General features: G+C 45.0%; 4 protein-coding genes across 4 annotated transcripts; 2 read left to right on the forward strand and 2 right to left on the reverse strand.

Annotated features, from left to right (window-relative positions):
- Positions 1–426: 426 nt before the first annotated feature.
- LOC6592205 (tigger transposable element-derived protein 6) lies at positions 427–1,495 on the forward strand. Its single transcript, XM_002017804.2, has 2 exons — positions 427–707; positions 769–1,495. Exons 1-2 carry the CDS (start codon positions 595–597, stop codon positions 1,340–1,342), a joined length of 687 nt encoding a protein of 228 aa, XP_002017840.1. The 5' UTR covers positions 427–594; the 3' UTR covers positions 1,343–1,495.
- A 120-nt stretch (positions 1,496–1,615) lies between these two features.
- LOC6592204 lies at positions 1,616–8,965 on the reverse strand. Its single transcript, XM_026985500.1, has 13 exons — positions 8,488–8,965; positions 8,298–8,424; positions 7,793–8,230; positions 7,576–7,731; positions 7,394–7,507; positions 6,957–7,307; positions 4,643–5,479; positions 4,379–4,558; positions 4,221–4,316; positions 4,094–4,129; positions 3,703–3,969; positions 2,493–3,555; positions 1,616–2,423 (listed from the first exon to the last, which is right to left on the reverse strand). The coding sequence occupies exons 1-13, from the start codon at positions 8,857–8,859 to the stop codon at positions 2,204–2,206; spliced, it is 4,257 nt and encodes a 1,418-aa protein (XP_026841301.1). The 5' UTR covers positions 8,860–8,965; the 3' UTR covers positions 1,616–2,203.
- A 398-nt stretch (positions 8,966–9,363) lies between these two features.
- On the reverse strand, positions 9,364–10,802 carry LOC6592203 (zinc finger protein 431). The gene is made up of 2 exons (XM_002017802.2): positions 10,391–10,802; positions 9,364–10,335 (listed from the first exon to the last, which is right to left on the reverse strand). The coding sequence occupies exons 1-2, from the start codon at positions 10,784–10,786 to the stop codon at positions 9,400–9,402; spliced, it is 1,332 nt and encodes a 443-aa protein (XP_002017838.1). The 5' UTR covers positions 10,787–10,802; the 3' UTR covers positions 9,364–9,399.
- Positions 10,803–11,343: 541 nt separating this feature from the next.
- On the forward strand, positions 11,344–13,482 carry LOC6592202 (zinc finger MYND domain-containing protein 11). Its single transcript, XM_002017801.2, has 3 exons — positions 11,344–11,487; positions 11,555–12,591; positions 12,645–13,482. Exons 1-3 carry the CDS (start codon positions 11,370–11,372, stop codon positions 13,344–13,346), a joined length of 1,857 nt encoding a protein of 618 aa, XP_002017837.1. The 5' UTR covers positions 11,344–11,369; the 3' UTR covers positions 13,347–13,482.
- The last annotated feature ends 152 nt before the right edge of the window (positions 13,483–13,634 follow it).

Here is a 13,634-nt window from a genome sequence, read left to right on the forward strand (position 1 = left end):
TTTGCAGTTCTTTTCGCAAACATCGATGTACTACCACCTCTATTGAGCATAATGGTCATATCGATATCAAGCTTGCGAGTGGTGCGCGCCAAAGCGAAATTGTTTGAAAGTGAATGGGTGACAAGGATCTGAGTACCAATGAATGATGAAATTGAGTAAATATGCCGTTAACTTAATTTCGACGTCAAAATATGCCGTAAATGGTCAGCCTGGCTAAAGGAAACAACAGACTTCTAAGCAGACAAATTTGATGGGCACACACTGGCCATATAGTTTCAAATAACATCGATAGCGCCTAATTTTTAATTGTGCCATACAACACAAGGAAAAACTTCCCATCTCTAAGAAAGTATAATGATATTTACAAAATTTCTTATCAGCGCGTACCAAACTAATTGACTTCATTGATGTACAACTTATCAAGTACTCCAACATCTTCGATTCTCTGACTTGGCAGGGCTTAAAACCTAAAGAAAATAAAAATTATGTGGTCTTAAACGGGAGGGAGGGGAGGCCTAATATATTTGGATATTTATCAGCGACTTGCCTGAGTTTTGTTTAGGCGCTGCAGACTTTGCAGCAACGCAACTAAAAATGCCGCCTGGCAGAAGCAGGACTCCCCGTAGATTGCTTTCTTTGAACGAAAAAAGTGAAGTTATCCAGGTGCAGGAGAAGGAGAAACTGTCCGTTCGGGATCTTGCCAGAAGGTAAGTCTTTTAAGACTGTTACATGCATAAACAACATGTCTAAAAAAATTATTTTTTCCAGATTTAATATAGGCAAAACACAAGCAGCTGGAATTTTGAAGAACAAAGGGCAAATCGATACTAAATTGAAATCAGGAGTCAATGGCCATCAGAAGAAGAACTGTCTGAGCCAGCAGGGCTCCCACATTGATGATTTGTGCTTCAGCTGGTTCACCAGGGCCAGAAGCGAGAACATTCGCTTGTCTGGACAGGAGGTAAGGACAAAGGCGCGAGAAATAGCCCAGCATCTGGGATACACTGGCTTCTCGGCCTCAGACGGTTGGCTGCAGAAGTGGCGCAAACGACACAACATAACCTTCCACCCAAAAGGCGAAACACTGGACGTGCAGCAGTTTGAGGCCATCCTGGTGAAATCCGAGCCCATAATGGATGATGAGGAGGATACTGTGATTTCCCCATTAGATGCACCTGAATTTATTCACAATCCGATAACAACCTTTGACGAGGCAATGACGCAGATAGCTCGCTTGAAGGAGTTTGCCAAAGACGATTATGTATCATATCAACAGCTAAGCAGCTTGGAGAACCAGTGGACTTGGAAGAGGAACAACTTGAAAACGGAACACATCCCTTAACCAAAATGAACTGATTATTCTGATACCATTAGTATTCATGCATCTACGATTACCTATGTTAGCGTACTATTTTGCTTACTTTATTAATTAAACCGAACTGACTCAAAGTGATTATGTTAAATTTGTAAATACACGTAAACTTGTTTTAAACAATCTGTTTGTGTTCACAACATAGGATCTTCATAAAAGGGGATATTTGAATCGTATCAGAAATGCGATAATGGAAAAATAAAGAAGGATAGAAGGCACTTCTACATCGAGCGTACGGAGAGATTATGCTAACAGGTTGTTTTATTGCTTTCAAATATCCAATTTACAAACAAAAATGTGTCGAATCGGCGTTCGCTACTCTATCCCTATTTGGAGTCTATAGCTTATATACAAATAAATGTGTTATATTCTTAGACTATTGTATAGCTCTTTGGCCAAGCAGAGCGCGTTGGTCGTGATTGGGTTCCATTGGAGACCATTCCTTGGGTAGGGGAGTTGCCATTGCAGTCCCACTCGAGTGCATCGGCTGCCAGTTAAGTGTGGAACGACTGTAATTCGAGGCCACCATTCCCAGATCCGCTTAAAGGAAATCCATTACTAGATTATTATACATATATTCAAACCAAATCGCTACAATTGTTCAATGTACAAATATTTGCATGTAATATATGTACATACTATATGTGTCGGTAATAGGTCGATTTTGATAATGATATCATGCTTAAGTCTAGCCTTAGGGGGAAAACTTCAAGACATTAAATGTGTGTGTTAAAAACTGCATATGGAAACAGTACTTATAAACTATATAAACTTTGTACAGGGTGTCATTACTTCTCAGGACTACTAATGAGCATGATTCAGAATTCAGAATTATTTTGAAATATTCGCCACTACAGCGGATGAATCATCACCCATCTGCATTTCCTTTTCCTTTTCGGCTTCCAGCTCCTTGCGGCGCACCAATTGCCCATTGCGTGTGAATACCTTCATGTCGTGCGGATTGGTATAACCCACATTGTGGCGAAAGACTTCGGCCAGCTCTGTCTCCGTAAGCTGCACATGATGGACGGACAGGGCATGGACACGAAGGCTAAGTAAAGGAGAGGAAATATTTAGCATGATATGAGACGTACTAGTCACTTATTTCTAGGGTACTTACGCTCCGCGACGTAAATATGTGCGGTCACATTTGGGACACTTGTAGGCTGTCATGCCTCTGTGCACGGTCATGTGGTGCCTCAGGTGCAGGCTGGTCTTCACCTCTTTCTGGCATATGGCGCACACGTGGCGTAACTTCAGATGGGATGCATTCTGATGCCGCACCAAATGATGCTTGAAGGCGAACATCTTGCGACAGCCATCCAGAGAACATCGGAACGACTTCTCGGTGGCATGTTTCGCCAGCATGTGCCTGTCCAGTTCAGTTTTGTGTACAAACTCCTTTGAACACAACTTGCACGTAAACTTTCGGGTCAAATGCCGCTTCATGTGGAACTTGAGCAGCGCCATTGTGCGATACGTTGTACCGCAGGTGCCACATATGTGCTTATAGCCCAAGCGTGACGATTCGCCAATGGGATGCGTATCCATCTCATGCTTTACCAGCTTTCCCAGCTCATCAAAGCTTTTTTTGCACTGCTTGCACGCGTAGGTGGGCGTGCGAGGGATGCGCGGACGTAGGCCCTTAATGGGCGATGGCTCCATTGCAACAGTCAACAGTTTGTCGCTGCCGTTGATTAGGAGGCTCGGTGCAAAGGCATTGGTGTTGGTGCTGGTGCTAATGCTGGTGCTAATGCTCGTGCTCGGATTGGTGGTGCAGGGGAACTGATCTGTGGTGCTGACGATTTCTTTGTTGCTCGAACTGGGCGTGGTGGGCGTAGGCGTAAGCCTGGATTTTTCTGCATCCCCCATAAAGTCAAAGTCAAAATCAAATGGCGTTGGTGTGGATGACGATGACTCTATTGTGGCGGTATGTGGTGATGCTTTTACTTCTGCTGATGCTGTCTCGCCTTTGACTGGAACATAATCTATATCGTTCATGGCTCGTGGCTCTGACGATTCGTCGGGGGGATTCGGAATTCTTTCTGATGGTGGATCTGCTTTTATGGTTGATATTATGGATGATGTTTCGGATGCGGATGCGGACGCGGTTGAAGTAGTCGTTGGCTCTTCTTTAACTCCGGCTGCTGTTGTCGTTGCGCCTTCAGGTTTGACTGCTACCTCTGGTGAGTACAACAACAATCAAAGATCATGTTCGCCATCGAACAACAGCATATTTAGTTTATCAATCGGATTGTGCGTCGACATGTGTTGGGCATAGTTGGAATTGGAATTTGAGTTCATTCGTGCAAGGCTATTGTCGCTCTTACCGCATTCCCCATCGCCATAGCCAACAGCCTCCGTTTCCGACGTGGCCGGCCGATCGGTCTCGAGCTGCTGCTCGTCAGCCGTGTTCGCCGGCAATGAGGTGGTTGCAGTGCACGTGGTACTTGTGGCTGTGGCTGCCGAGTTCGTGGTTGTTTGGTTGGATTGCATCTCAATTATCGTGTCCACCAAATGGCTACGCTGTAGATGGCGGGTCAGTGTGCTCTTGGCCGCAAATGAGCGAATGCATCGCGGACACTCAAAGGGTAGTTCTGGGAATAGACAAGGAATATATAGCTATCTGGGCACTCCTACTGGTAAGGACATCTAATGCACTGATCTGATCAGATAGATCTCCCTTCAAAATAAATAAATCAATTTCGTAACGCTACTCACTGCGTATAATAAACACCTCGTTGGCATGCACGGATACTGTAAGGAATAGTGTGCAAAATATAGTTTTAAAATGGCTTTTTATGAAAGGGAGAAGGCACTCTTTGCCTTTTTCTATGGCTACACTTACCACCATCATTGATGCCGTGATGCGCATTCAGATGCTTTCGCATTTCCGTATCCAATTCGCACTCAAACGGACACTTGGCACACATCAGCATGGGCTCTGCAATTACATTAAGAAATTGTAGATTTGATGAAGTATGAAGAGCCTTATTCTTGGCTTACTCCTATCCAGATCCAGTTGCAGTGTCTCGATATTGGTGCGCGCCACCAATACCTTGTCGCCCTTCGCCTGAACCATGTCCCGCGTGGGCATGCGCCTGTGTACGGTTTTGTAGTGCCTGATAAGGAGACGCTTCATGTTGTAGAGATTGGTGCAGAGCTCACAGCGGTAGGGGGCTAGACCTAAAAGGAAATATACGGATATAACAGGCATATTCATACATACGTATGTATAGAGATGGCTATATAAGGGATCTCCAGACTCACCTCGATGCACAAACATGTGATTCTCGAACTTGTATTGGCTCGTAAACTTTTTGTTGCAAAATATGCAGTATGGTTTTTGCAGATGCTTGGACTGCTCGTCGTCAAAGTCATCCACATCGTCATCGTCGCTTGTTAGCAGCAGATTTTGATCGGTGGCTGCATCATTGTTCTCATTTTCATCCTCATTTTCAGCGTCTTCGTCGTCTTCGTCCTCCTCCTCATCGCCAACGGCCTCTTCCTCATCCTCAAAGTCCTCAAACAGGTTCTCAGCATCAAAGTCCAAGCTGATATTGTTATTATCAATCACAATATCGTCACCATCCACCACTGGCATATCATCGGCGGGTATGGTGCATATGGCGGCCACATCTGTGTTGTCTATAAAATCCTGCATATCCCCGAACATTGAGATGTTCGCCGACGTTGTCGTTGGCAATGCCGGTATGGGATGAGTCGCTGCCAAACTGCTCGTTGAGATTTCTGGAAAGATTTCATATGTGTTGCCGATGTGCAAGCCGTCCCCATTGGCCATTGCTTCAGCGGATATTGTACCCGGATCTCCCGCTCCCTGTCCCTGACCCTCTAATTCTTCCCCAGACACAGTCACAGTGCCAGTCCCTGCCGCTGGCGCCGTAAAGAACAGCGGTGTGGCATCTATCACCACATTGATATCACCCGACTGCGTTAACGTGGATGTTTGGGATGGTATCGCTGCAAGTTGCTGTTGCTGTTGCTGCTGATCCTGCTGCTCTTGATGCTGTGGCTCCGGCTGCTGTTGCTGCTGCTGATGCAATGGCTGATTTTCAACTGTCGCCGCCGTCAGCACTGCAGACGGATCTGTAAGATATTCAATTAAATAGGGTCCGACAAAGAATAAAGAAATAACCAGGGAATTCAACTAAAACAGATACCATAACTTGTTAGATTTAAAAAAAAATAGCACATATAAAATAACTTTGTTAGTGTTGGCACGACTAAAAAGAACACAAGTTTACAATCGATCAATGCTTAAAGAAACGACAAGAAAAAAGGCAAAATGAAAGAGATCTATGTATCTTTTCTCGTCCTTACCGAAATTTATACCACGGTCCCTCTCGACTTGCATCAGTTTATTATTTGGCTCTTATCAGTGAGTGAAAAAGTAGTTTTTGCTCAATTGAATCAATCACATCACCCCCTGCCCTACCCGTGTATGAATGCCAAAACACTGAATGCAATTATGATTTGAGATCCAATTTACTAATAGATTATGCCTGGGGGTCACTATTTATGTAGTATATATATATGCGATACATGTACAAATTTCATTCTATATTTTGTATATTATTTACATTCAATTTTCCTTCTTCTCCTTCCTTTTTCCTTTGGACAGACTCTTCTTTGCTGTCGGTATCTGTGGTGCCCATAAAATAACCGCCAAATGAATTAACCAAACAAATTAACCACAAATCAAACACGGAACTTAAGGGAATATCAGGACTGAGAGTGCTTCAGGAACCGAAGATTCTCGCACTTTGTCGAGAAATCGTTATTAAATTTCGAACACACACGGAAAAAAACTACCTCTTCTTTAATTTAAAAGACGTAAACAAATAAAAATCCTAATGTGCCTCGTCATTTACACGACATGTGTTTTGTTTTTATAATCGCGGGAATGGGTCTCGGTCCTAATCTCGATTCGACCATCCTCGTGCCTGGTCATGAACATGATATGTATTTTGGTTTTGGATTCTCAGGCATTCTTTTTCGACGTTCGGCAGATGCTTCTGGCTAGCTTTGGTTGTCGGAGAACACATTTGGGAGTTGGGAGCAAGGACGGTTTGAGGAATTTCTTCGGAAACAATGATAATGGAACTGGCCAATCGTTCGGAGCTATATGCTCAGATATTATTTCAGTTTAAGTTGTTTTTAACTTGTTGTTTTGGTAAATTAATTTTTATAGGAACGGAAAGACGGACATGAATCAATCAAGCCAGCTGTTGTTGCCGATCAAGAATATATACACTTTATAGGGTTGGATATGGCTCCCTTCTTATCAATGGTGTATTAAGGAAAATGAATCGAATTGAAAGAGGAAGCAACTCATAAGACACCCGAAAACTTATAAATTTCTTAATTGTGATTGGGATCCCAGACAAAGGATAAGAGCAAACAAAATAATAACTGGGCCAAACTGAAACGGAAAAGTATTATCGAAACTCATCCATTCGCGATTCATTTCATAACGCACCGCAATACCTCAAAAGTCGAATGATAACCGATAGAAGTCGAAGTAAAATTCCCTGGTCATGGTCGTAACCATCTCAAGACTCACATTGAATGCCCAGTGGAATTTCGGTGTGTTGTGGCTGACTGCCCTGCTCCTTGGAGCCCTGGCCACTAGTTCGAGCCGAGCTGATGCCGCCACCGGAGGCGGTCGCCCCACTTTGCCAAGTGGGGCGCAGATCTATATCCGAGGGTTGTGTCTTATGCTTTTCAGTTATGTGCACCCGCAGCTGGCTGGATGTCCTCGCTTCGAAAAGGCACGTGTCGCAGGAATAGATCTCATCACCGGCCACCTTTCCATTCTGTTCGTCCTTGAGATGCTTTGTCTTGTAGTGCTGGCAGAGATCGCTAGAGCGCAGCGAGTAGAAGGGGCACTGATCGCAGTAGAACTTGGGCAAATCTGCATAAGACAAAGGCACAGTGGGTTAGTCGAGTCCGATCCAGTGGGGGATGTCGGGCGGGGTAGGGTATAGGCGGTATACTAACGGCTGTGGCTTATCTGGTGTGATTTTAGACGCCCCATGGTGACAAAAGCTTTGGGACAGACTTTGCATTTGTACTTGAGGGGAGCGGGTCCAATGGGTATTGGTTTTGGCTTGACTGGAAGAGCGAAACAAACAGAAACGGTGAGGGGGATTCTCATTGGTGATTGGAAGGCTTTTGATTACCTTTTATCTGCGGCACCATATCCTCCACAATCAGCTCACTGACATCGATGTCCATGGACTCGTTTTCGTTGCCGCCTCCAAGGAGATTTTGCAGGCTTACATTTCCAGTGGCGTTGTGATGTGGCCTGCTATCATCTATGTATTCAATGACCACGCCTGCAAGACAAGAGAGAATGAGTCCACTGGCCATACGAATTGAGGGAACCATTTCACGCACCGCCTCCGTTGATCTGCAAGGTACCATCGGGCATCACGACATACTCGGTGCCAATGCTCATATTGTTTCCCTCTATTTGTGACATGTTGGAGGTCAAAGTGTCGACACCGACAACGGGCTCCGACATGCTGGCCGCCAATTGCTGTTCTATGTCACGCAGTTGCTCTTCATCGATGGACGGTTGGATGTAATCCCCGGGCGCGAGAACCGTGGGAATCAACAGCTCCATGTCCTCCAGGGTGCACACTTTAACCTCCTCTTTGGCAGCCGTAGCGGATGTGGATGAAGTGGATGCAGCGGCATTGTAGAATGATTTTGGTTTTACTTGTTCGTCCGCGTGGTTGGCAGACATGCCATGGGTCGCACTGTAGTGCTCCTGCAGGAGACGCTGCTTCAGGGTTACGAAGCTACAGACTTTGCAGCTGTAGGAGCTCCCATCTGAAGTGATGAGAACAATTGGGTTAATTTATATGAAATATTCATGGTTTGAAGATTACTCCCGTACCGACGTGCTGACGTATGTGCTGCTTTAGCTCCATCCGATTGTAGACGACAAAGCCGCAGAGTTTGCACTCGTGCCGAAATGTCTTATGTGGCTTCGCCTTGTCCTCAACCGCCTGCCGCAGCGACACCTAAAAGCAGTAAATAAACACATAAAACACGCGTCACCACAACCAAACACACCACCAACACACCTCTGGCTGTTTGATGGAGCCATTGAAACGCTGGGCCAGCGTAGGACGCGGCTTGCCCGGACACAGTTTGCGGCAGAGTATTTCGTGTGCGCGCAGTGCATTTTGCAAGAAATAGTAGGCTATTTGCAAGCTCTTGCTGCATTCAACGCATATGTATTGCGGAAGCTCCGGCAAATTTTCCGTGCGTATGCAGAACAGCAAACAACGAATTAGGGGTATTTTATCGGATTCACTTGGATCCAGATTGCGCGCCACCGCCAGCGTGTCCAGCTTGAGGAACTCCGCATCGGATTTCAGACAGCAGCGACATGTAAACTTGTAGTTTATTTGGGATGATCCTGAGCCCGTTTTCAACCTATTGTTAGATGCCATATTTCACACACGGTTTCGCGCGGACATTTAAATACGCGAATGTGGATTGGGTCTTAGCACATTGCCTGCGAATTGGCAAGAAAGAAGTATTTTAGTTTTTCGACAGATATTTGATTGTTTTTCTCCGATTTTGCATCAAAGCCTCATTTTAGACGCAGATAAAAACCATTCGCAGCGTCACGTCATCGGTTTGTACAGGGTTGCAATCAGCATTCTTTTGCATGTGAATGGCAAATCAGTATCGATAACTGCAATCGAGTTTGTATTCGAAAATTTCAAGTGTCACGTTCATTTTCCGTCTTGTTTCGTGGGTTATTTTTGGCATAAAAATAGCATTTAATACAGGATAAAAAGTCGGACAGCATCGTGGAAAACCTTAAGTTTCAGCTGCATCGAATTATTCTGTCTTTACAGCTGTTATAAGTGCGCAATAAGTTGATACCGGTGAGTACAACAATAACTTTATTAGTCGCGCCCCCCTAGAATGCAGATTTTCAAATATGCTTGTGTTTATCAAGTGAAAGTTTACTTTCAATAACTTTAATGAGCCAAAAATGAGTCAATCTCTGTGCCAGCCGGGTCATCAGCATCTGTCTCCGACAGTCCCTTCTGCTGCACATTTACATGAACTCGTTCGTGCAATCTCAATACCTCAACGGTTTGAAATCTCCTCCAGCACACGCGGCAAGCGTAGTTTCGAGAATTTTCGCGTTTGTGAACTCTCTTTATATGATTTTTGAGGGTACAGTTTTCTCGAAAGTGCTTCTGACAGTGGGGACAGGCCAGTTGTGGCTGTGAATGGGTTCGCCGATGAACTGCCAGGGCAGAGGTGCTCTTGTACGATTGGCCGCACATTTCACATGTGTAGTTCCGCTGGCCGGAGTGCACGTTCAGGTGCTGTTGGTAATCCCATTTTGAGCCAGCATTATACGAGCACAGCTTGCACTGCCACTCCACAGGCTTAAAGTGGTAGCGGGCCCGATGCTCCAGCAGTTTGGAGGCGCATGGGAACCCTTTTTTGCACACACTACAGACGTTGGGATTCTGGCCGCAGTGTACTCTGTACTTGTGGACCTCCAGTTGGTATTCGTTGAGGAAGCTCCGCTTGCATTCGTCGCAAACATTTACTTCTATGTGGGTTGTGGGCATAAACTGAATTAGTCTGTCGTAGTAGGCGGGATAGCGGCAGTGCCAGCTCTTGGAACGAACGTTACTGGCATACTGGCGCTCGAACCAGGCCTTAAGAGATCGGGAGCTCGTGCAAACTACCTGCGGCAACAGCGAGAAACAGAAGCGCTTAGCCATAGCATCCGAAACCCGTTGAGCACTCTGCAGGCGCTCCTTTCTGAACAGCCCCATGTGGGATTGCCAAAGATGTGTGTGCTGTTCCAGAAGATCTATGAAATGGAGCATTATCTCCGGACTCGTACGAAGCAAGTTGTAGAAGGGCTTCTGCGGCGTGTTCAGGACGTAGTTCTGCAAGAATTGAAATATATTTTTTAATCAAAGGTTAGCTGGCCTGTCTACTTACATCTTTGCTGTTTTCGATTTCCTCTTCTGCCTCTGATTCGCGGCTCAAATCATTGTCGTCCAAGGTATCGTCATCCAGAAACTCAACGTTCGTAAAGACCTCTCTCTGCTCCTCTTCGTTGCCTACACCCTGAGATTCCGATGTGCTATTATCTTCAGCATCTGCCAACTCTAGTTCTATTTCATCATGTATTTCACTCTCATCGCAGTCGAGCTTGCTGGCATCCTTGTGCCGGCGTCTTAAATGATTCATAAACACATCCCACCCGGCCCCGATGAATGCGTCGGCACTGCAAAGGCAGCACTTTATCACAATTGTGGATGTGGCGTCCTGCTTCAAATACACCCGAGCGCTCTCCACATAGCTGCTCGTGTTTGTGTAAAGCGGAGAATTCATTGTTTTGGCATTTTAACATGGGGATTTTGCGTAAACAAAGAAATTGCCAAAACAATAGAGGTGGAAGAACATCGATGTTACCATCGATGCATCGATGTTTTTGTCCCTTCTTGTATTGGAAGGTAGTATTAATATTTAAATTAAAATATTTTAAAATGAACAACTTAATTTGTAGACGAATACAAACGGTATGATGCCTTTTAAAGCTATTTGTGCGTCCCGGCTGGTCAAAATATTCCTGATCGTCGTACGCACTTTAAGCCGAAAGTTGTAGACCAGTTAATGTTTCTAAACAGAAATCCAGACTTGTTTTAAAATATAATGTAGAAAAATTATTAATTTTTTCATGTCTCATGCTTTTTATAGCGTTAATGCAGATTAATGTGTATATTTTTTTGTAACTGCTACCTCTAACCATACGGTAAATACGATGTGTTTCCTACGCTACAAAACAAATATTTTTCTTCCAATTTGCTTATCGATAGTATCGATAGTGCTGCACCCGAAATTGAGCAAGTTGCCACCAAAAACAAAACCTTCAACAAAGTATATTTATTTACTCGATTTAGATTGCGAAATAAAGATGACAAAACAGCTCCTACCTCCCGTATGCATACGCATATGGATGCAGCATTTAATGAATGGAGCATCGGTGCCCAAACAGACATTAGAGCGCTCTTTGCTTGGATCGGTGAATTCGGGTAAGTGGCAGCAGGCAAACTATTCGACTCTGCATTTATACTGTTAATTAAATTAATCTTCACCCAGACAAGGCAAGCCAGGCAGTAGAGGATGCTATAGACATGGGTATTCTTGTAGCGCAAGGAAAAAGCATGTTGTCCTTTTGCCATAAACGGAAATCAATACCCACCTCTTCAGCGGACAGATATTGCTACGAGTGCAATCTTCCTGGGTCACTAAAGAGCTGCAAATCGTGTTCACGCTCTTTCCACGAGTGCTGTCAACGCAAACACCCAGAAAGACCAACATACGATGTGCCCTCGGACAAGGGCCAGCCGCATAGATTCCCACTTAATGAATCGGACTCTGATGTAGAGACTAAAAGTCAAGAGGAGCCGGCTCGGGCACCGCTGTCGACGGAGCACCAGCTGGACCACAACAGCAACATCAACCTTAACTCCGTTTTGGAGACATCTGTCAAGCGCGAGAGTCCGGATTGGTACGATGATGTGTCCTTTGTCAGCGAGCAGCCGGCTGCTCGTCAGCGAAGGAAGTCCACGGTTAAGACTGAACAGCCACCGTTTCTAGAGCCTGATACGTCAAGCAATCGGGAGAACTGCACTGCCTGTCGACTGATGACGCTGGCAAGGATCCACCACCCCCCGCAATTAAACAAGAGAGAGCTCAGTTGCTTGCTTCAGTACTCATGGTCCAAGCATCAGAGCTGGCTGAGCACAGATGTGGACAAAGATATGAAAAGTTTGAGCAGTCGCGATAGAGCGCTGGTGAAACGCGTGCTGTTCAAGACGAATACGCTCGGCCAAGCGGATATTCAAAAAAACATAGAGACCAAAAAGTATACGTACTTGACAGAATTTCTTGTTGATTTGCTCGACTTGCAGCATAACATAGGCGTCTTCTTTGGCCATACGGAACAGGCATACAATGCCACACAGTGGCTGATGCGCGATGTCACGCACGACATTCGGGAAATACGTCGTTGTCCGGACTGCTTTCGCAACTCAAATGAAATGGAGTGCAGCATGTGGTTCGCCAAGCCCTGTCTGCAGCGGCATGAGCTGGTATTTGCCAAGCACGGTGGTTACCCGCCCTGGCCAGCAAAGGTAAGTAGTATCCAAGGATTAATTGGTGAGGTAATACAGCCTTTTCTTTTTAGGTGATTAGCGTGTCATCGAAAAACCCGATAAAATATGATGTGCGCTTCTTCGGCAAACACCATTTGCGGGCCTCCGTCTTAGAAAAGGATATTATAACTATAGAGACCGATGGATTATTCAAGCATAAAGGGAAGATCTCGAAAGCCCTAGCCGCCGCCATGAGGGAACTCGAATGCCACAAGATGCTGTTAAACTACTCACCTGACCTCTTTGGCTTTCACGCAGATCCCGCCGTAACCAAACAACTCATCGATAATGCACTGTCCCACTGCCCGGAGCCTACAAACACTGCTACACCTGCCAAGCGTGGGCGTCCCGTCACTCCAGGGATTAATAGTAAGAAGCGCAGAACTACAATTACCCCTGCTCCAGTTCCCACACGACAGGTGCCACTACGTCGATGCTCGCTTGCAGCGCGGATTGCAGGGGGAAAAGAGAACGAATCTATGACAATGGCGGAAAATAATGATCTTAAACAGCTGAGGTCTGATTTAACTGATTGCTACGAGAACCTCTTGAAAAAGACTGAAGAACTGGACGCGCTGAAAAAGGAGTTGGACGACGCAAAGCGTAAGCGCTGGTGTCAGCACTGTCTCCAAGAAGCTGCGTTTGATTGCTGCTTCACCGCCTCTTACTGCAGCGTAGAGTGCCTGGGTCAGCACAAAAAACGTCATCGTCGTGTGTGCAAAGCCAAGCGTTAGAATACTTGTATTTTACAATATGTGAATAAATTATACACATAACTATAATTTGTTGCCTTTGCAAAGGCATGTTTTGAGAGGCTGAAAGCACTCAATCTTCCATTTAGACAAATAAATTCAACAGTATTGGATTTAATTTTGTTTCTTCTTTTTATCTACTGTGGAAATAGTAGGTATTTTATTTGTTATATCCAATAGTGCCAGTGTAGTTCCTTTGAGTATACTTTTACGCTAGCTTATAAGTATTAGCAAATATTATTTGTACCATTAATTTAGAGAGTCAAAAAT

Source organism: Drosophila persimilis, unplaced genomic scaffold, assembly GCF_003286085.1.
Source record: "Drosophila persimilis strain 14011-0111.01,24,50 unplaced genomic scaffold, DperRS2 tig00000002-arrow-pilon, whole genome shotgun sequence".
NCBI lineage: Eukaryota > Metazoa > Arthropoda > Insecta > Diptera > Drosophilidae > Drosophila > Drosophila persimilis.

Coding starts and splice junctions, on each gene's coding strand:
- LOC6592202 (XM_002017801.2), top strand. CDS start 11,370: ATGACAAAACAGCTCCTACCTCCCGTATGCATACGCATATGGATGCAG. Junction 11,488..11,554: donor GCTTGGATCGGTGAATTCGG/GTAAGTGGCAGC, acceptor ATCTTCACCCAG/ACAAGGCAAGCCAGGCAGTA. Junction 12,592..12,644: donor ACCCGCCCTGGCCAGCAAAG/GTAAGTAGTATC, acceptor TTTTCTTTTTAG/GTGATTAGCGTGTCATCGAA.
- LOC6592203 (XM_002017802.2), bottom strand. CDS start 10,786: ATGAATTCTCCGCTTTACACAAACACGAGCAGCTATGTGGAGAGCGCT. Junction 10,336..10,390: donor AAATCGAAAACAGCAAAGAT/GTAAGTAGACAG, acceptor CAATTCTTGCAG/AACTACGTCCTGAACACGCC.
- LOC6592205 (XM_002017804.2), top strand. CDS start 595: ATGCCGCCTGGCAGAAGCAGGACTCCCCGTAGATTGCTTTCTTTGAAC. Junction 708..768: donor GTTCGGGATCTTGCCAGAAG/GTAAGTCTTTTA, acceptor TATTTTTTCCAG/ATTTAATATAGGCAAAACAC.
- LOC6592204 (XM_026985500.1), bottom strand. CDS start 8,859: ATGGCATCTAACAATAGGTTGAAAACGGGCTCAGGATCATCCCAAATA. Junction 5,480..6,956: donor AATTCCACTGGGCATTCAAT/GTGAGTCTTGAG, acceptor AATATCTTACAG/ATCCGTCTGCAGTGCTGACG. Junction 3,970..4,093: donor CGAGGTGTTTATTATACGCA/GTGAGTAGCGTT, acceptor GTCTATTCCCAG/AACTACCCTTTGAGTGTCCG.